Source organism: Hermetia illucens, chromosome 2, assembly GCF_905115235.1.
Source record: "Hermetia illucens chromosome 2, iHerIll2.2.curated.20191125, whole genome shotgun sequence".
NCBI lineage: Eukaryota > Metazoa > Arthropoda > Insecta > Diptera > Stratiomyidae > Hermetia > Hermetia illucens.
This window is the reverse complement of record NC_051850.1, coordinates 93,550,448-93,571,540: the sequence shown is the minus strand read 5'-3', so window position 1 is coordinate 93,571,540 and position 21,093 is coordinate 93,550,448. Positions and strand designations below refer to the sequence as shown.

The following is a 21,093-nucleotide window of genomic DNA, read 5'->3' as shown; positions in this document are numbered from 1 at the left end:
CAGTTATCGATGAGCCAAATTTCAGGAACATAGGAAATGTGCCTGTAATCATCGCCCTGATAGAAAGCGAATTTATCTAATATATTCAGCTCCTCAGCACTATATATTGATATCTATACGTTTTACTGTCTTTAAAATAAATATTTCACATTCCTGGGCTGGAAAAACGCCCCATACCACCACTGAATTTTCGCCATGCTTCACAGTGGCCCGAATATTATGTGGATTAAACTCTGTATAAGGTTTTCGCCATATGTATCTTTTCCCATCAGAGCCATGCAGATTAAATTGTGTAAATATTGCCTGTATTATTTTAGGAAAGGTTTAAAATGGTACGCCCTAGCATTTTTCTGGGCCTTGTTACTTGATCCGATTTCTAACGACATTGGATGGGTTTTTTTGGTTGGCCCGCACGGGACCTGTCACCAGGAGTGACCAGATAGGATTTAGCATAGTGGAATAACTCAAACTATACCTTATTTAGCTCTTGCCCTGATCTCAACATTTTATTTTTGTTTTACTAAGGATAGCACAAATTACGTTGCCTCAAACCCTCCTTCTTTACCTGAGCTTGAGGCCAACATCTATGCTAATAGCATGGCGGAGTTAATCATCAAGTTTTGCAGTAATTTAGGGACACTATAGAGCATCAAACTACCAGGTTTGTTGAGACCACACTATTACTAACACAGTTATAATAATTGTCTCCTTTTTGCAAATTTATTTTAATTCAAGACTATGAATGTCAGTATCACACTAAAGTGGATAATCGGACAAATTTCAGTGCCGGTGAAAATGATAAAACACACCCATTTTTCAGGAAATCGTAAAATAATAAAACGAATTCCAAAAGTCCTATATGTATTTGAAATGACTGCACCACATTACATTCTCCTGAATAGTTTGTGGAAACTTTCCGGTATAATGCAGCGAGAAATTAAAAAAAAGATTAATATCACGTGGATAAAAATGATAATAACTTCTAGAATGGAATCGATATAGAGTTAATTAACTTGCTTGCAGAAGCAGTCGAACCAATGAAGATAATTTTCCTATTTTCAAAAAAATATGTCTATTTAATATGATAAATTTCGCAACCGGAGGAACTCTTTTTTCGCCAAAGTTAAAGCAATACTTAATCCAGGGAAAAAACTCAACTGAAATAGTTGCACTCCCACATCAAACGCAAATATAACTCGATATATATAAATATGTATTAATTAATTTGCAGCTTCCTCAATTATCTTTTAATTGTTTAAGCGCGATCATTGGAATGAGTTAGTTGAGTTGTCCTGGAAAAGTGGTTTTTCGATGGCTAAAATTAGCCAAATCGACACAAAAAAAATCAAAATTCCGTCGCCGACTGGACACAGTACCACAAAAATTCCCCTACCCCCTGTTCTTCAGTACCACTGATCAGAATCGTAATTTATACTCTTCATTCCATATGCTTCGATCAATCAAATGCCTCCAAACAATATATGGCAGCAACCAAGGTCACCCAGAAATATAAAAAAAATCGTTTGCTTCAATTCAATAAATGCAAATTTATTCTATTCTTCAAATGAAGAAAAACTTAATACAACCTCCACTACAGTGCATGGAAATTTAACAAAAATATAACATCAACATTCTTAAAACTAATTTAACGGATTACAATTTAGTCTTATGATCCAGTTCTTTAATCCACCTCTTCTACTGTGGGTCCAGATCGGGTTCCTCCGAAGCCACCAGCTTGCTGGCCACAACTCGCGCCTCGCTGCGCTCCACCTGAATGCAGTTTAGTCATTATCGGGCTGCATCGTTTTGTCAGCTCCTTCAGCCTATGATCGTATTCTTCCTTGTCCGCTAGACTATTGCTGTCCAACCACTTCACCGTCTCATCGCAGCTTCTCAGCACGGAGTCTTTATCTGATTGAGACAGTTTCTCACCCGCCTCTTCCACCGCTTGTTTTACGCTAAACACGTAACCTTCCAATTGGTTCCTAGCAGCAACTCGTTCTCGTTGGCGTTCATCTTCTTCTGCATAGCGTTCTGCTTCGGCAAGCATCCTATCGATCTCTGACTGGGACAACCTGCCCTTGTCGTTTTTAATTGTGATATTCTTGGCGTTTCCAGTGCTTGTGTCTTTGGCAGAAACGTTCAAGATTCCGTTGGCATCCAAGTCGAATGTAACTTCGATTTTCGGTACTCCCCGTGGTGCAGGAGGGATTCCAGACAAATCGAACGTGCCCAGAAGATTGTTGTCTTTGGTCATGGCACGCTCACCTTCGAACACTTGAATGGTAACTGCAGGTTGGTTGTCCGAATAGGTCGAGAAAGTCTGGGTCTGTTTGCATGGAATCCTCGCGTTGCGTTCCACGATTTTAGTCATTACTCCTCCAGCCGTCTCGATGCCAAGTGATAGTGGGGCAACGTCCACCAACAATACATCTTGGATTTTCGAGCTCTTGTCTCCGCTGAGAATGGCTGCTTGAACGGCGGCTCCGTATGCAACAGCTTCATCTGGGTTGATGGACAAGTTCAGACTCTTGCCGTTGAAGAAGGTCTGCAGCATGTTTTGTACCCTCGGGATTCGTGTCGAACCTCCTACCAGCACGATATCATGGATCTGTGACTTATCCATCTTCGCGTCGGTCAAAGCCTTCTCTACTGGCAATAACGTCGACCGGAACAGATCTGCACAAAGTTCCTCAAAGCGGGCTCGCGATATTTTCGTGTAGAAATCCATTCCCTCGAACAGTGCGTCTATTTCAATGGAGGCTTCCGTACTCGAAGATAACGTTCGTTTGGCACGTTCAGCTGCCGTCCTCAGTCGACGAAGGGCTCGTGGATTTGATCTCAAATCCTTCTTAAACTTGCGTTTGAATTCATCGGCCAGGTGCGAAACGAGACGGTTATCGAAGTCTTCGCCTCCGAGGTGGGTGTCTCCAGCCGTGGCGCGTACCTCGAATAATGAACCTTCGTCGATGGTTAGGATGGATACATCGAAAGTTCCACCACCCAAGTCAAAGATGAGCACGTTACGTTCACCTGATAAGTTCTTGTCCAGTCCATAGGCAAGGGCTGCGGCCGTTGGTTCGTTGATGATTCTCAGAACGTTTAGGCCAGCGATAACTCCGGCGTCCTTGGTGGCTTGACGCTGCGAATCATTAAAGTACGCAGGGACCGTAATGACTGCATCCGTAACGGTCTCACCGAGAAAAGCCTCTGCTGTTTCCTTCATCTTCGTCAACACCATTGAACTGATTTCCTCTGGTGCGAATCGTTTCTGTTCTCCTTTGAACTCTACGCAAATTTTCGGTTTACCACTTTCGCTCTTCACAGTGAATGGCCAGTGTTTGAGATCTTCCTGAATTTTCGGATCATCATATCGTCGGCCAATCAACCTTTTCGCGTCGAAGACTGTGTTCTTAGGATTCATCGCAACTTGATTTTTAGCTGCGTCGCCAATCAACCGTTCCGAGTCTGTGAACGCCACATAGCTGGGAGTTGTCCTGTTTCCTTGGTCGTTTGCAATAATTTCCACTTTTCCGTGCTGGAATACACCGACGCACGAGTAGGTCGTTCCCAAATCAATTCCAACTGCAGGCATTTTCATCTGATTTTCTTCGATACACTTTCTCACTTAAAATTTTCTGATAATAAATAATTCTTCCACACTTTATTCACACAAATAGAAATTCGCTCAGCTCCTCCACTCTTCGAAATGATTCTCTTGTTTTACAGTTTAATACTGACCGGCTGTTAAGCCGCTACCAGTATTTATATCACTGTTAAAACGTCGAGAAGATTCTGTAGGAACTCTCTAGACTCGCGAGAAGCTTCGGGAAATTTCTTCTGTACTCCGAGCAGCGAGATAACAGAGTAATAACATTATGTTAGTTCAATGGTGGAATTGCATACAAAGTAATTCTAGAAACTGCATATTATTTATCTAGGTCAATTTCAGGACCATTTTCCGTTGTAATTCTGATTACTCGTTGGAGTGCTGGCGAAACGTTGGTTATTTGGAAATTAGTAAAATTTTGTATGTTTTCCTGAAAGTTTTCCTTTTCTGCATTTACATGTTGACGCATGTGCCCTGAGCAGAGGACATGGAATTTTATTTGCTTGTGTAGCTTTTTTAGTTGGTATTGTAACTCATTTGTTGCTTACACAAATGCATGGGTTCGTACCAAATAAGATTAATTTCATATTTTTCGCTCCAAAGCGTAAATATTCCTACTTGTTATATTTTTACCTTCACTGGAGCGGCCAAAAGCCGGGCCGAAACAACGGTGGCTTGATGCGCTGGGCCTCGCGACTGCATCCAGATCAGGCTGAAGAAATAGAAAAAGATACTGGGGCGACTATAAGAGACCAGTTTGTTAATGCCTCAATATAACTCTTCACACATCCGTATTAAATGTGATTAGGCCATTAGACGCTGAAAACGGTTTTCGCTTCAGTTTGATACTTGCTATCATGCAAATTACACATGATTTCACTGCGTAGTCAATGCGTATATGTAGAGCAGTCCCATTCATTTACGCAGGCAATTATCCAATTTTTATTATCAATGCAAAAAGATCCACAGCCCCACAGGGATTTCGTGAATTGTCGTCTTGCTGCTTGGAACTGAAACGCTTTCGGTTCAGAACCAGCCAAACCGAGAGGAAAAAAGAAACAACTGAAAAATGACGCAAACAGATTGGCAACTCAATGCCTTACATTTTTCAAGTTCTGGGAATATATAGGTACGCATTTGACGGCAAAAGTAGTGCAAAATGCTAGAAATGATGTGAATCAAGCATTTGAGGCCCTTAACGAACTATGGAAAGATAGCCTACCACACTCTGCGGGACCAATAATGTTGTGCCTACAATTAAAACATGGAGTGATAAGATCACAGTTTCTCTGCGTGGTAAGGGATGGAAAACCTATTGAAATATGGACATGAGCTGCATATATTTTTCATCGACTTCAAAGTCGCATATGATAGCATCGCCAGGGTAGAGAATTCCGTATTCCGACTAAATCAATGATTCGGACTAAGATTGTCCTAACCAGTGTGTGAAGTCAGAGGAAAGGCGTAGGATCATCTCGAGACCCTTCATCATCAACAATGATCTAATAAGGAGGATGCTCTATAATACATCCTTTGCAACGCGACCTTGGAAAAAATGATCCGCAACGTTGATGGAAAGGCAATGTAGAATAGCATTGGTCAACTGACAATAAGAGGACAAGACAGGAGATTATAACCTTGAACCGTTGAGAATCTGATTCTTTCTCGGTATCTAGGATCGAAGTTTGCAATCGATAACACCTACGATGACGAATTCGGAGCGTGGTTGTTGGCAGTCAACAGAGCCTACTTTAGCCTATAGAAATTATTTATTTATTAATCAGTCCAAACAGAGTTTCAAAATATGACTTGACTGCAGGAAAAATATTTAAAGGGCTGCCTATCACACTAACAATTTAGTTTACCTACGTAGGTTGTAAAGCGTTCAATGCAATTTCCACACCCCTTTCTCAACGACACCACAATTCTGAGCCCGCGGTCCTATCCACAAAGCATAAGCTCAATTATAGGATCTGAACTGGAATCCAACACTATGGTTCAGTAAATTCTTTAATCGAGTTATTGAGGAGGTAAAACACCATTTGACTGACAAGAAAGCACCACCATCCAATGGCAGACGACAAAGTATTTAGGTTACAAGCAGCGGTTCTGTTCCCGTGAGGTGAGATCGGGTCAATTACTAGTGTTTTCAGTCGCGTAGGAAGGCTAGGCTTAATGCATAGAAACCCCAGGGGAGCTGAAGTCGCGGTTCGCTGCCGTGGAGGTTGCCTTCCCTGAGCCGCAGTCAACATCATTGTAATACTCATCGGTTAGTCACTTGCTCTTGTCGAGTTTTGCTGGTTTGTCAGGCGCCGCCAGTGGTAGTTTCAGCGCGTCGCTTCTTGAAGCCACCCACGGCGGACGCAACCATTTGATAGAACAATTATGAACCAAAAGCCTCAAAATGCAACTTTCACGCCGATTAGTTATTTGATGATCAATCGGACTAAGAAAACTTTGTTTCGGATAACCGACAGTTACCACAGATTAGAAGTGAACGCTCCACAAGCGAAAAGAAACAAAATCGCAAGCAAACACAATATTCACGGAACCCGGCCAATAAAAATGCATGATAAAAGGTTAACATTGCTTTATTATTATGAATATTCTTTTTACTTTAAAATTAAAGAATCATTACTATGCATATCAGTTGAAAGTTTCTATTTTATATTATTTAATTGAGACTCAAACTCCCTCCTCATGTACTGTAAATAAAAAAGTAATGCCATTGGTTTATACTTAAATTGAGAAATCGGAAAAAACACAAAGTGAAAAAAAATAGTTCAATACTTCCATGATACCCTATTTATGTTCGTTAAGTAGCTAATTAATCTAGCATTATCTAGTTTAATTTGCATTTGATGTTCTTACCTAATTAACATAACGTATAGAATTGTGTAAGATACTGTATAGATATTATAGTAAATCATTCACGTGATTTGATACCTGATATCATGTCTACTGTATAATCACCACAGTTTGTATGCCAGGTGTTATACCATTGACCGATTCTTGCGACCGAGAATGAAATAATGCAACCCATGCCAAATCGCTGTGAGCCGAACATTGAGCCATATTTTGATCTATTTTTAATATTTACTTAGGAAAATGAGAAATTTACATCGTATGTAAAAATTAAATATTTAAGTAAGTTTGAGTAGCAATAAAATTATTATTAATGAAGCAGTCCAAGCCACCTTTCACTTTAAAGTAGTTCCCCCTATTATGTTTGAGGAGGCAGGGGATGAACAATTAGGTTCGGGTGGGCTGCCGCAGTGCCACCATGTCATCTGGCCCTCCCATGAAGAAGGAAGGAAGACGAGGGCGACCCGTTGCCTAGATGCCAGAATCTGGCCTTCCCCGTCAATCCCGCGAGTGTTAGATTTTTTTGTGATTTTTGTCCCCTCCCTTATTAAGCCGTTAGCCAGTTTAGCTTCTCTGGAAATGAAATTTTCGGTAGTATCAACCCGTATCGAAACTTCACGTCTCTATTAGAGTAGTTTACCTCGGGTGGGTTTACCCTTTTTTTAAGGTTTTGTGTGAAACAAAACCATTAAATGAAAGGGCTCAATTAGTACTTTTCGAAACTGTCTTGTAATTTGGAAAAATATAAAGGAATATGAAGAACGAAAAAGTTGACTGACGTAAGGTAACTCATCAAATGCTGCCTCACCTCTGCCCTGGGAGCAGCGTGACCGAAAGTTACGACAAATGATAATAGCTCCATTTAAATATAATCGCAAACACGTAATGGGCACGAATTATATTCAAGTGAAATCCGTCATAAGTTCAGACCTAATCCAGGCCGAAGTAAATTTTTTGTTGAGGATGTTGGGAGTCCTCAGTCAACTTCCACTTGGTGGTCACTTGGATATAATTCGTACCCATTATGTGTTTACGATTATATTTAAATGGAGTGATTATCATTTGTCATTACTTTCGGTCGCGCTGCTCCCAGGGCAGAGGGGAGGCAGCGTCTGATGAGTTGCTTTGGGTGTTTAACCCAAAAAGGACGAGTCCGTGTACTAGAAAAGAGGAAGTAAGCTTCTTCTCAAGTGGTCCGGTCCATCACCAAGTGGGTGCGGACTCAGGACTTGCAGCATCCTCAACTAAAAATAAAGGAATATATTGGATTTGTAGCCATACGGATGAAAAAACGTGCGAAGAAATTCATCAGATGAACACAAAGTTTTTATACCCGAAACGCGAGCTTCTGGTATTCCGACTTGTTTGACTATTGAGTTTAGGCACGTGAGTAAAATCTCTGTATCTTGACAGGAGGCTAATATTTGTGAATCACGACCCCCGGCCCTCATCTTGTCGAATTGCTAACATTCAGGTTAGCACTAGAACGTGCTTTCCAGTTCCATGTATTACTTCGTGCAGTCGGTGTTGACGACTGGCGACCTTGTTAGGGGAGTTTCGTTGGTTGACAGTCTTGGTGAACGTGTAGGCGCCAAGGTGATGCAACGCCAAGCCAGTCCAACGTCCCATATACTGCTTTATACAGATGATGTTTAGAAAAAAATAGTCTTTTTTCTTTCTCCTACTCTGGATGGGGAATTGAAAGTCTTGCGACTGCATTAAGATCACGACGGTCCAACTCCTCTTGGGAACGGGACAAAGGCTAAAGAAACAAGAAACTGAAGGGAGTTTTAACCAGTCAAGCGGGAATCGTGCAAGTGTAAGTGAATCTTTTTAGCAGTTCAAAATTGCATAATGTATGCACATTGGCTATGATAACGGAGCAAAACGTTTTCAGCGTCTAATGGCCTAATCGCATTTAATACGGATGTGTGAAGAGTTATATTGAAGCATTGACAAACTGGTTTCTTATAGTCGCCCCAGTATCTTTTTCTATTTCTTCAGCCTGATCTGGATGCAGTCGCGAGGCCCAGCGCATCAAGCCACCGTTGTTTCGGCCCGGCTTTTGGCCGCTCCAGTGAAGGTAAAAATATAACAAGTAGGAATATTTACGCTTTGGAGCGAAAAATATGAAATTAATCTTATTTGGTACGAACCCATGCATTTGTGTAAGCAACAAATGAGTTACAATACCAACTAAAAAAGCTACACAAGCAAATAAAATTCCATGTCCTCTGCTCAGGGCACATGCGTCAACATGTAAATGCAGAAAAGGAAAACTTTCAGGAAAACATACAAAATTTTACTAATTTCCAAATAACCAACGTTTCGCCAGCACTCCAACGAGTAATCAGAATTACAACGGAAAATGGTCCTGAAATTGACCTAGATAAATAATATGCAGTTTCTAGAATTACTTTGTATGCAATTCCACCATTGAACTAACATAATGTTATTACTCTGTTATCTCGCTGCTCGGAGTACAGAAGAAATTTCCCGAAGCTTCTCGCGAGTCTAGAGAGTTCCTACAGAATCTTCTCGACGTTTTAACAGTGATATAAATACTGGTAGCGGCTTAACAGCCGGTCAGTATTAAACTGTAAAACAAGAGAATCATTTCGAAGAGTGGAGGAGCTGAGCGAATTTCTATTTGTGTGAATAAAGTGTGGAAGAATTATTTATTATCAGAAAATTTTAAGTGAGAAAGTGTATCGAAGAAAATCAGATGAAAATGCCTGCAGTTGGAATTGATTTGGGAACGACCTACTCGTGCGTCGGTGTATTCCAGCACGGAAAAGTGGAAATTATTGCAAACGACCAAGGAAACAGGACAACTCCCAGCTATGTGGCGTTCACAGACTCGGAACGGTTGATTGGCGACGCAGCTAAAAATCAAGTTGCGATGAATCCTAAGAACACAGTCTTCGACGCGAAAAGGTTGATTGGCCGACGATATGATGATCCGAAAATTCAGGAAGATCTCAAACACTGGCCATTCACTGTGAAGAGCGAAAGTGGTAAACCGAAAATTTGCGTAGAGTTCAAAGGAGAACAGAAACGATTCGCACCAGAGGAAATCAGTTCAATGGTGTTGACGAAGATGAAGGAAACAGCAGAGGCTTTTCTCGGTGAGACCGTTACGGATGCAGTCATTACGGTCCCTGCGTACTTTAATGATTCGCAGCGTCAAGCCACCAAGGACGCCGGAGTTATCGCTGGCCTAAACGTTCTGAGAATCATCAACGAACCAACGGCCGCAGCCCTTGCCTATGGACTGGACAAGAACTTATCAGGTGAACGTAACGTGCTCATCTTTGACTTGGGTGGTGGAACTTTCGATGTATCCATCCTAACCATCGACGAAGGTTCATTATTCGAGGTACGCGCCACGGCTGGAGACACCCACCTCGGAGGCGAAGACTTCGATAACCGTCTCGTTTCGCACCTGGCCGATGAATTCAAACGCAAGTTTAAGAAGGATTTGAGATCAAATCCACGAGCCCTTCGTCGACTGAGGACGGCAGCTGAACGTGCCAAACGAACGTTATCTTCGAGTACGGAAGCCTCCATTGAAATAGACGCACTGTTCGAGGGAATGGATTTCTACACGAAAATATCGCGAGCCCGCTTTGAGGAACTTTGTGCAGATCTGTTCCGGTCGACGTTATTGCCAGTAGAGAAGGCTTTGACCGACGCGAAGATGGATAAGTCACAGATCCATGATATCGTGCTGGTAGGAGGTTCGACACGAATCCCGAGGGTACAAAACATGCTGCAGACCTTCTTCAACGGCAAGAGTCTGAACTTGTCCATCAACCCAGATGAAGCTGTTGCATACGGAGCCGCCGTTCAAGCAGCCATTCTCAGCGGAGACAAGAGCTCGAAAATCCAAGATGTATTGTTGGTGGACGTTGCCCCACTATCACTTGGCATCGAGACGGCTGGAGGAGTAATGACTAAAATCGTGGAACGCAACGCGAGGATTCCATGCAAACAGACCCAGACGTTCTCGACCTATTCGGACAACCAACCTGCAGTTACCATTCGAGTGTTCGAAGGTGAGCGTGCCATGACCAAAGACAACAATCTTCTGGGCACGTTCGATTTGTCTGGAATCCCTCCTGCACCACGGGGAGTACCGAAAATCGAAGTTACATTCGACTTGGATGCCAACGGAATCTTGAACGTTTCTGCCAAAGACACAAGCACTGGAAACGCCAAGAATATCACAATTAAAAACGACAAGGGCAGGTTGTCCCAGTCAGAGATCGATAGGATGCTTGCCGAAGCAGAACGCTATGCAGAAGAAGATGAACGCCAACGAGAACGAGTTGCTGCTAGGAACCAATTGGAAGGTTACGTGTTTAGCGTAAAACAAGCGGTGGAAGAGGCGGGTGAGAAACTGTCTCAATCAGATAAAGACTCCGTGCTGAGAAGCTGCGATGAGACGGTGAAGTGGTTGGACAGCAATAGTCTAGCGGACAAGGAAGAATACGATCATAGGCTGAAGGAGCTGACAAAACGATGCAGCCCGATAATGACTAAACTGCATTCAGGTGGAGCGCAGCGAGGCGCGAGTTGTGGCCAGCAAGCTGGTGGCTTCGGAGGAACCCGATCTGGACCCACAGTAGAAGAGGTGGATTAAAGAACTGGATCATAAGACTAAATTGTAATCCGTTAAATTAGTTTTAAGAATGTTGATGTTATATTTTTGTTAAATTTCCATGCACTGTAGTGGAGATTGTATTTTTTTCTTCATTTGAAGAATAGAATAAATTTGTATTTATTGAATTGAAGCAAACGATTTTTTTTATATTTCTGGGTGACCTTGGTTGCTCCCATATATTCTTTGGTGGCGTGATCGAAGCATTTCGAATCCGAATGGTGGCAATCCAGTTAGTTAACTGCTTGTTAGTTGTAAAGGTTGAGTCTTTTCGCCATTGCTTGCTTTACTCACTGATTTTGGGAGCTTTACGGATGTGTACAGGCGTTTTTTTAATGCCGATCTACCTTTTTAGGCTGGTCATCTATTTTTCTTCCTGATATAGATGAAATGTGCGTAAATTTTGCGGCCGCTTTGGGCTTTGTGAAATGGATTGTTAGGGTGGAGCCATCGGGTTTGGTTGTAATGGTCCAGGTGGATTAGTTGCTTGTTTCTTCACCCTTCAATTTGAATGATTTTAAAATATATTGTGCGAATCATAGGACTAATCGGCTACTAATATATATGATCAGGTCGCACCGACATTATTTGTGAGATAGCATTACATAAAGTCTGAACATTTTACTAACATTTAGGTAAACGACCCCTACATCAATTTTCTGATGCGTCTCTTACAATTTAATGGTGAAGGAATAAATTAACAGGCTTAGAGATGGTAAGACATCCATACTGCTTACCCAAATAATTGCTTCCCATTTATTACATAGAAATTGAACCTACTAAAAGTACCAACCCATTGTGACCAACCCTCACGGGTCTGAATGCCAAGATGGGCTCTGACTTGCTCGGTTTGTAATCGGGAAGCAGGGTCTTGGCGATCGTAACGATAATGGTGCGAGGTTTGCGGATTTCTGCAACTTGCACCGCCTCGTTATTGGTGGTACATTATTCGAGCATAGAGCCGGCCATAAAGTCAGTTGGGTTTCAACTGATAGGCGACCGACATTGCACGAGAAATCAGATCGAGCACTTTGCGATCAGATTTAGAAGTTGTCTCCTAGATGTGCGTCACAAGAAAGCCATCTAATGGTCACTTACGCTCTCTGGAGGATGGGGATGATCGCTAGGATTCCAAAGAAGGGTATCCGCTTTGAATGTGATAATTGGAGTGGTTTTTGCGTGTTCCCTGCCATCGCAAAGATAATACCTAAAATAATTTTGGAAAACAATAAAAAAAATCTCGAAAGCTTGATCGATAAATAGGAGACTTATTTCCGCTCCGGATCCTCCTGCATTGACCACATCAATACCCTACAGAACATTTTGGAACAGTACGCGGAGCTTAAATCTTCGTTTGACCTGCTCTTCATCAAATTCGAGGAAACTTTCCATAATGTGAACAGGGAGTGAATTTCGAGTGCTCTACGTAGGAGGGGCATTTCGGAGAAACTGAAAGCTATTATCAGAGCGACATATGATGGCGCAAAATGTCACGTACTGCGTCGAGATAAAATGTCAGAAGATTTTGAGGTCCAAAGAGAAGTCCATCAAGGTTGCTTCTGGCTATCGGCGACGTTCTTCATGCTGCCTTGTCAGAAGGACGTGGAAGAGTTCAATGGTCAATGACATCTTTTCTCAAGCACCTCGATTGCGCTAATGATACCTTGGCCAAATGGTTCTAGATTTAGAAAGAGAGACAAGTAGAGTTTCTCAACCTGTTTACTTTGGACAAGGTTTATTCTCATATCTCTATGCGCTATCTCATTTGATTAGTGCTCAATATGTTTAAATCTCTCTATTAGTTGGTTCACAACGCACCTAATCCCTTAAGGAGATCATCACGTTTGAAGGCCGTTTTTAAAAAAAAAATTGTGAAGAGCTGAATAAAATGTGAATTTTTCACCATATATTTATTAACATAAAAAATAAACGGTATTTTATCGTGAGGTCAATACCACGGTTCGCGAACTAGGATTATTAAAAAATATTGAAAGGCAAATTTTTGTTGCCTTATTAACCCATTCAACACGGCAGCCATTTTGGTGGCTTCATCCTGGAACTGCATTTTTTTTCGGACTTTCTTATCCGACGGTAAATTTTTTACTACGGGATCGGCATTGTTAGGCCAAGTTAGTAGCAGTAAAAATAGTTAAAAAATCATTGATAATTAATTTAATATCAGAAAACGTGGACGCGCTGGCGCTCTCGCCGTCCAGGCGAACTGGGGGATGCCGTGTTTGACGGGATTGCATACTTTTGACTGTTCCCGTAAACCACGATTATTTTGTAAAATAACTTTTTATTTTCGTTTTTATAGACTAGTTAGAAATTTCTAGGATTTAAAAATATAAAAGCAGTAAGGCAAACATAAATGTATTTTCACATCTAATACTATAAAGTATTAACACACATAAAATAAACTGCAAATGGGTATGTACCTAATCGTAAATTTCAAAATAGTAAATATAATCGTACAAACTAAGAAAACTTAAACTTATACAAACAACAAAAAACAAACGGAAATTTCTCTAAAAAATATTGTGCTGCACGGATTTCGAAACGGCCAACGGCACAAGGTCACCCAAGAACTTCTCTAACCACTGGGATGAAACTGAAAGCTTTCGTCAAACCCTGTTCACTCTACAAACGTTTAAACCAAACTAAAGGAGGACGCGTTTGTGAGCGCTCCGTGGCTGAGTAAGGGAGGGGATCCGCACGAGCGCGCTCTCAGTGTCTCGAAATGGACTCCATGACGCGTCATTGCGCTCGCCGTGTGGAATGGGTTAAACTTTTTTGTAAATTTTGGTGTTTTTTCCCAACTTCTTTAATGTATGAAAAAAAAGGTTCATTGAGTCACATTTATCCTAGTTTATGAACCGTAGAAATATGTTCTGTATAAATTGTGAAAATTTCAGAGAATTCCGTTGGCTAGGTTTTGGGCTATGGTGGCAAGAGATTTTCAACATTCATTTTGGAAAAAAATGCATTTAAAAAGTATATTATTAACTCTAAAATCTTAACTGACCATTAATCTACTATACCAAGTCCATAAATCTTCGTTTTCTCCAAAAAAACAAAAGCAAAGTTATTCAAACGTCTTTCGGACCGGTAATTCCCGCTTCATTTTCATTGTTTAACACTGTAATTTCTGAACGACTCCGAATATCGAAAAATCACTTTGCCCAAATATTCTACACTATATCGGGATACAATGGGATGACCCATTTAATAGACTGAATACGCTCGGCTCGCACAATAAGGTCTGGGTAGTCTGGATTACAGGCCATGTTGGGTTACAAGACAATGCGGCAGCGAATGAGCCACTGCTCGGATCAGAACCCTTTTGTGGAATCGGAGAAGGGTTCGTGGTTATGACCTCCACCGCAATAAATGGCAGTGTCCGGCACTTGTGCAAAGTAGTACGGCCCCTGGAAGAAAACTTATTTTCAGAGGCCGGGCTGAATGTAGGGAATATATCAAAATTCCTGTTGGTTAATAGATTGATCGACATGCTACAGTTAATACGCATACTATAACCATTAAAAGGACATAATCTTTCTTCTTGGACGCGGTGTAATTTCCCTTGGCACTATTGTTATTTTCGCACGGAATACAAATGAGATCGTTTTGGACAAATTGGGATACACAGTCCGTTGAATCTCCCCACGTTCTCCAGTCAAGGCAGCTTGATGACTAATACCGATAAAAAAAAGAAAAAGTATCGGCAACAAGACCCAACCCTGCCGGACTCTATTTTGGACTTCAAATTCCTCTGAGATTTTATGTTGTTCTGATAATATTGTAGCTATTACTTTCTCCGGAATGCCCTTCCTCCCCAGATCATTCCAGATACATTCCCTGTTCACACTATCGAAAGCCTTCTCGAAATCGATGAAGAAAAGGTGGACTGGTGACCTAAACTTCACACACTGCTCCACAATGACTCGGATGATGTTAAAATTATCGGTACAAGAGGATGCAAAACTGAAATCAGCTTGCTCTCGAACGACCAAGCTTTCCTTGTTGCATTCCGAATGATTCTATTATAGTTAACATCTTAGCGGCAGAAAAAAGCACGCAAATATTACTTTTTCACAAGCTGCACGGAAAGCTACGCAAGGAGATCAGCAAGCCCGGGGTAAGGAGTTAAAAAGTGCAAACTTGAGATCTAGGCTTCAAAATACATTCTATTCCGGTGTGTGTTTAAATAAACCTAATATACTACATATTATCAACTTTTTTAACTTGATCGGGAACCGATTGAGAATCTGTAGGATTACGTCGAAGATTGAGTTCTCGAACGTTCCATTTCGAACTAAAAACATTTAATGGAACATCTTTTCCAAGAATTGAAAAAAAAAATGCGAGGGAAATTTGGTAATATAAGCCTCAATAACGTTCACGCCTCTACAGAGGAGACTGCAAAGTCAGAGAAGGGTACATTCTACGAGGCAGTAGAGGGAACCTTCGAAGCCTGCCTCAGGTTTGGAAATTTTAAAAGCCAAGTAGAGACAGAGCCCGTATTCAGGCGATACGTTAGCTTCCATAGTTTACATAAGGATACCAATGATAACGGACACAAACATATGTGGGCCTCTCCAGGCGAGACCACTTTCAACCAAATTGACCACGTGCTAATTGAACGCTGCCACCTCTCAGCCGTGATGAATGCCACACATATATGGGGGCCAATATGGGCTCACGTCACTATCTCGTTGGCATGGTGCTCCCAGGTCGAATAATAACACTCTCAAAGAATGCAGGCACGCGCCGAAACCTATTACGAACTTTGCGACCAACTACACCAAGCGGTAAATCAACCTAGCTCAGGGTGTGGGACAGCCAATCAATCCCTGACGATTTTCAACGAGGTAACATCAGGCACCTAACGTTGAGTGCCTGTTGTGAGGGTGTCCATAACAAGAACAAAGAGGTGTGGTGAGAGGGTGCTTCCTTGATGAATACCAACACAGACACGAGGGGGTTTTGATATACCCGCCATAATTCGAACTTCGCTTTTCGGATCGTGGTAGAGCAGTTTAACCCAGCGCACAAGCTCCTGTGACACTAGATATTGTCGCAGATCAAATGCTTTTTTTAGATCCGGAAATGCAATGTAGGGCGTTTATCGCGTTAGCAGTTCTGCAGTTTTTGATAAACCCGCCTTGGTTCAGCGTTATTTCAACGATGTCCTGAATACGTTTGTCAAGAATGATTCCATGATCTTATCTCTTAATTCCACAGAAGGAGAACCAAGAAGACAAAATTATACCTCTATGTGTGTGGTCTCTATGATGTGCCTGTCAGAGTACTAGGTTTGACGCTAGTGTCCTCACAACACCACTAACCAAAACTACTAGCACACCTATCACGGAACGGATAATACAGAAATAGTGAGAAAACCAAGTACTTCAAAACACTCCACCTTTGCAAATATCAAGCAATATGTAAAACTTCTCACTTAACTAGAAACAAGTCGGGAAACCAGAAGCTTGACGCTTCAGGTATAAAAGCTTTTGTGTTTCCCTATGTGAGGAGCATAAAGCAGTTCCCCATTGGCTGATAGCATTGACTCGAGATATTTAAATCGCTTAGTTCTGTCAATTGCAGTAACCTGCCCAGACTGGCGTGACACGTTTTGATAACATCAGAAATGAGGATATCCGCGATAAATAGGGGGTTGCACCGATCGTGGAAAAACTGCGAGTGCGGCGTTCTCGATGGTGTGGTCACGTAATTCGCGCAAACGAGAATTCACTTACCAATATTGGTTTGAACATCGAAGTCAATGGTAAGCGACCAAAAGGTCGGCAGAAACAACGGTGGCTTGATACGCTGGATGGGGATTTAAATGCCTCGCGATTACATCCTGATCAGGCATTTGATAAAATAAAATGGCGGAACCGATCACGAAAAGCCGACCCCGCTTGTGAACGGGACAAAGGCTGAAGAAAAAGGAGAAGATGTGAGGAGCGACGAGTGCATGACAGCTCCGTGTCACATAGCTAAAAACTCCATTGCCCTCTATTTTTTAGAAAGCGATTTAAATAAATCATTTGATGGAAAGCCCAGTATTGATAATAGTTAACCTCGTACGCTTCACACTCTGAGTTTAATATTATTAGCAAATGCGAAAAATTTAACCAACATCAGATATTAAAAAGTGCTTGGGAGAAGTAGATTCTTCAAGAATGGAATTTTAATATTTCATTCGAATGTCAATTATTCTCGTTAATTATGATGTCAGCATCTTATTTGTATGGCTTAGGATCCTGTTAATTCGCACGAAATTGATAAGCTTGAACTGCTATAACTTTGACACTAATAGTTGGATTTTCATGAAACTTGGTATGCGTATGCACGATACAGCCCTCTATACCGGTGCGGTAGTAGTATCCTAGTACTCCTAGAATGAACTTAAGGGGCGTTTTCCAGTCAATTACTAAAAGTTGGTAATATACTATCAGTAAGTTTATTTGATCAGATATCGGGATGGGACATATTTTGAGGCCTAGATTTCATCTAAGCGCACCACCCTGACTTTTTTGGATTTTTGGGTTGGGTAGTTTCCGAAAATGAGTCCTGTCTCACTTTCTGTTCTGGCACAATACCTTAAGAAAGCGAAAGCCACTGTAATAGTTTTTCACCAGGTGAACAGCTTATAAAAGCTTGCGGAAGAAAGTAAGCAAAAGCAAAAACATTACGAACAGAGGTAGCCAAAAAATTAAATTCCGGCAGTGATAAAAAGGGAAAAGTATCTGAAACTAAATCATCGATGGAGAAAATGCGACAGTGATGTTAAAAATCTCGATTTTTGGTACAGCGAAGGTCATTATTCAGAGTCAAATGAAGGCCTGGCTGCCTTTGCTCGATGTGGCGACTGGGCTCATCGCAACTGTGCTGATGTGGAAAATGAAAATTCAGCGTTGCCCATCTCACTTTAAAAGCGGCCATGACAGGGTAGAACCATTTCTCCTTTTTGATTTTTCACAATTTGATTAAGTTCCCAGTGTTCCTAAAATTAGTGTAAACTATTATAAAGATACGATATTGAATGTTTTATTGAGTTCCAAACGTTAAGTACAAAGCCTTGCCATCTGCTTAGCGCAGGCATACGTAACTCGTACAAAATCGAAACGAAAGGAAAACTCTCGGAAAACGTACAAAGTTCCACCAATTTTCGGTTATTATTACTGCTGTGTGTAAAGGACAATTGCAACGGAAATATAATCTTGAAACATCCTTAAATGACAGGGAATTTGCAGAATTGTATTGAACGCTGTTAATTCGCTGAATCTACGTTATATTATTCCTCTGTTATATTACAGTCTACTGTTTAGACTATGTATACAAAAGAAATCTCCCGAAGCTTCTCGATCCGACTAGAGAGTTCTTACCGATTGTTCCCGAAGATTTGACTGCAGTATAAATACGAGCAGCGAGTTAACAGCCGGCCAGTATTAAACTGTAAAACAAGAGAATCACTTCGTGAAGTGGAAGAAGCAAACGAATTTCTGTAATATTTGCGTAAGCAAAGTGTGGAAGAATTATTTATTATCAGAGAATTTTAATTGAGAAAGTGTATCGAAGAAAATCAGATGAAAATGCCTGCAGTTGGAATTGATTTGGGAACGACCTACTCGTGCGTCGGTGTATTCCAGCACGGAAAGGTGGAAATTATTGCAAACGACCAAGGAAACAGGACGACTCCCAGCTATGTGGCGTTCACGAACTCGGAACGGTTAATTGGCGACGCAGCTAGAAATCAAGTCGCGATGAATCCTACGAACACAGTCTTCGACGCGAAGAGGTTGATTGGCCGACGATATGATGATCCGAAAATTCAGGAAGATGTCAAACACTGGCCATTCACTGTGAAGAGCGAAGGTGGCAAACCGAAAATTTGCGTAGAGTTCAAAGGAGAACAGAAACGATTCGCACCAGAGGAAATCAGTTCAATGGTGTTGACGAAGATGAAGGAAACCGCAGAGGCGTTCCTCGGTACGAACATTACGGATGCAGTTATTACAGTTCCTGCATATTTCAACGACTCACAGCGCCAAGCCACCAAGGACGCCGGTGTTATCGCTGGCCTAAACGTTCTGAGAATCATCAACGAACCAACGGCAGCAGCCCTGGCCTATGGACTGGACAAGAACTTATCAGGTGAACGTAACGTGCTCATCTTTGACTTGGGTGGCGGAACTTTCGATGTATCCATCCTAACCATCGACGAAGGCTCATTATTCGAGGTACGCGCCACGGCTGGAGACACCCACCTCGGAGGCGAAGACTTCGATAACCGTCTCGTTTCGCACCTGGCCGATGAATTCAAACGCAAGTTTAAGAAGGATTTGAGATCAAATCCACGAGCCCTTCGTCGACTGAGGACGGCAGCTGAACGTGCCAAACGAACGTTATCTTCGAGTACAGAAGCCTCCATTGAAATAGACGCACTGTTCGAGGGAATGGATTTCTACACGAAAATATCGCGAGCCCGCTTTGAGGAACTTTGTGCAGATCTGTTCCGGTCGACGTTATTGCCAGTAGAGAAGGCTTTGACCGACGCGAAGATGGACAAGTCACAGATCCATGATATCGTGCTGGTAGGAGGTTCGACACGAATCCCGAGGGTACAAAACATGCTGCAGACCTTCTTCAACGGCAAGAGTCTGAACTTGTCCATCAACCCAGATGAAGCTGTTGCATACGGAGCCGCCGTTCAAGCAGCCATTCTCAGCGGAGACAAGAGCTCGAAAATCCAAGATGTATTGTTGGTGGACGTTGCCCCACTATCACTTGGCATCGAGACGGCTGGAGGAGTAATGACTAAAATTGTGGAACGCAACGCGAGGATTCCATGCAAACAGACCCAGACATTCTCGACTTATTCGGACAATCAACCTGCAGTTACTATTCAAGTGTTCGAAGGTGAGCGTGCCATGACCAAAGACAACAATCTTCTGGGTACGTTCAACCTAACGGGCATCCCTCCTGCACCACGGGGAGTACCGAAAATTGAAGTTACATTCGACCTGGATGCCAACGGAATCTTGAACGTTTCTGCTAAAGACACGAGCACCGGAAACGCTAAGAATATTACGATTAAAAACGACAAGGGCAGGTTGTCTCAGTCGGAGATCGACAGGATGCTTGCCGAAGCAGAACGCTATGCAGAAGAAGATGAACGTCAACGACAGCGCGTTGCTGCTAGGAACCAATTGGAAGGTTACGTGTTTAGCGTAAAACAAGCGGTGGAAGAGGCGGGTGAGAAACTGTCTCAATCAGATAAAGACTCCGTGCTGAGAAGCTGCGATGAAACGGTGAAGTGGTTGGACAACAATAGTCTAGCGGACAAGGAAGAATACGAGCATAGGCTGAGAGGGCTGACGAAACAATGCAGCCCGGTAATGACTAAATTGCACACTCGCGGACAACAACAAGGCGCAAGCTGTGGTCAGCAGTCTGGTGGCTGCGGAAGCGCCCGTTCAGGACCTATAATAGAGGAAGTGGACTAAAGGACTGGACTAGAATAAGGATTCATTCAGAATGTTGATGTGATATTTTTGTTAGATTTCCATGGACAGTATGGGAATTGTATTAAGTTTATCTTCAATTGAAGATGTTACAATAAAATTATATTTAATGAATGAAAGCGAGTTGGTTTCATTTGAGTTCTGGGTGAAGTTATTTTTTTCTTATAGAGTAGAACTTGTGGTGTTCTAGCGAGAATTAAACAGTTTATTAAGGGGTCCGTTCAGCCAATTCAATGTTAACTAGAGGTTTTAATCGAGTTATATGTGCAAATGTTGCTATTAACATAGTATGCTGGTCCCAAGCCCAGGTAAAGGAAGAGAGTTTGAGACAACGTGCTTTGTACTGTTTTCAGTAAAATAAAAATAACATGCTGAGATCAGGGAAGGGAAAGGGAATCCACTATGCTAAATCATACCTG

General features: G+C 41.9%; 3 protein-coding genes across 3 annotated transcripts; 2 read left to right on the top strand and 1 right to left on the bottom strand.

The window, feature by feature from the left end:
* Positions 1–1,527: 1,527 nt before the first annotated feature.
* On the bottom strand, positions 1,528–3,729 carry LOC119647853 (major heat shock 70 kDa protein Ab). The gene has a single exon (XM_038049120.1). It carries the CDS (start codon positions 3,599–3,601, stop codon positions 1,682–1,684), a length of 1,920 nt encoding a protein of 639 aa, XP_037905048.1. The 5' UTR covers positions 3,602–3,729; the 3' UTR covers positions 1,528–1,681.
* A 5,345-nt stretch (positions 3,730–9,074) lies between these two features.
* LOC119647870 (major heat shock 70 kDa protein Ab-like) lies at positions 9,075–11,217 on the top strand. Its single transcript, XM_038049140.1, has one exon. It carries the CDS (start codon positions 9,201–9,203, stop codon positions 11,118–11,120), a length of 1,920 nt encoding a protein of 639 aa, XP_037905068.1. The 5' UTR covers positions 9,075–9,200; the 3' UTR covers positions 11,121–11,217.
* Positions 11,218–18,609: 7,392 nt separating this feature from the next.
* Positions 18,610–20,768, top strand: LOC119647892 (major heat shock 70 kDa protein Ab-like). The gene has a single exon (XM_038049191.1). The coding sequence runs from the start codon at positions 18,737–18,739 to the stop codon at positions 20,654–20,656; it is 1,920 nt and encodes a 639-aa protein (XP_037905119.1). The 5' UTR covers positions 18,610–18,736; the 3' UTR covers positions 20,657–20,768.
* Positions 20,769–21,093: the final 325 nt, after the last annotated feature.

Coding starts and splice junctions, on each gene's coding strand:
- LOC119647892 (XM_038049191.1), top strand. CDS start 18,737: ATGAAAATGCCTGCAGTTGGAATTGATTTGGGAACGACCTACTCGTGC.
- LOC119647853 (XM_038049120.1), bottom strand. CDS start 3,601: ATGAAAATGCCTGCAGTTGGAATTGATTTGGGAACGACCTACTCGTGC.
- LOC119647870 (XM_038049140.1), top strand. CDS start 9,201: ATGAAAATGCCTGCAGTTGGAATTGATTTGGGAACGACCTACTCGTGC.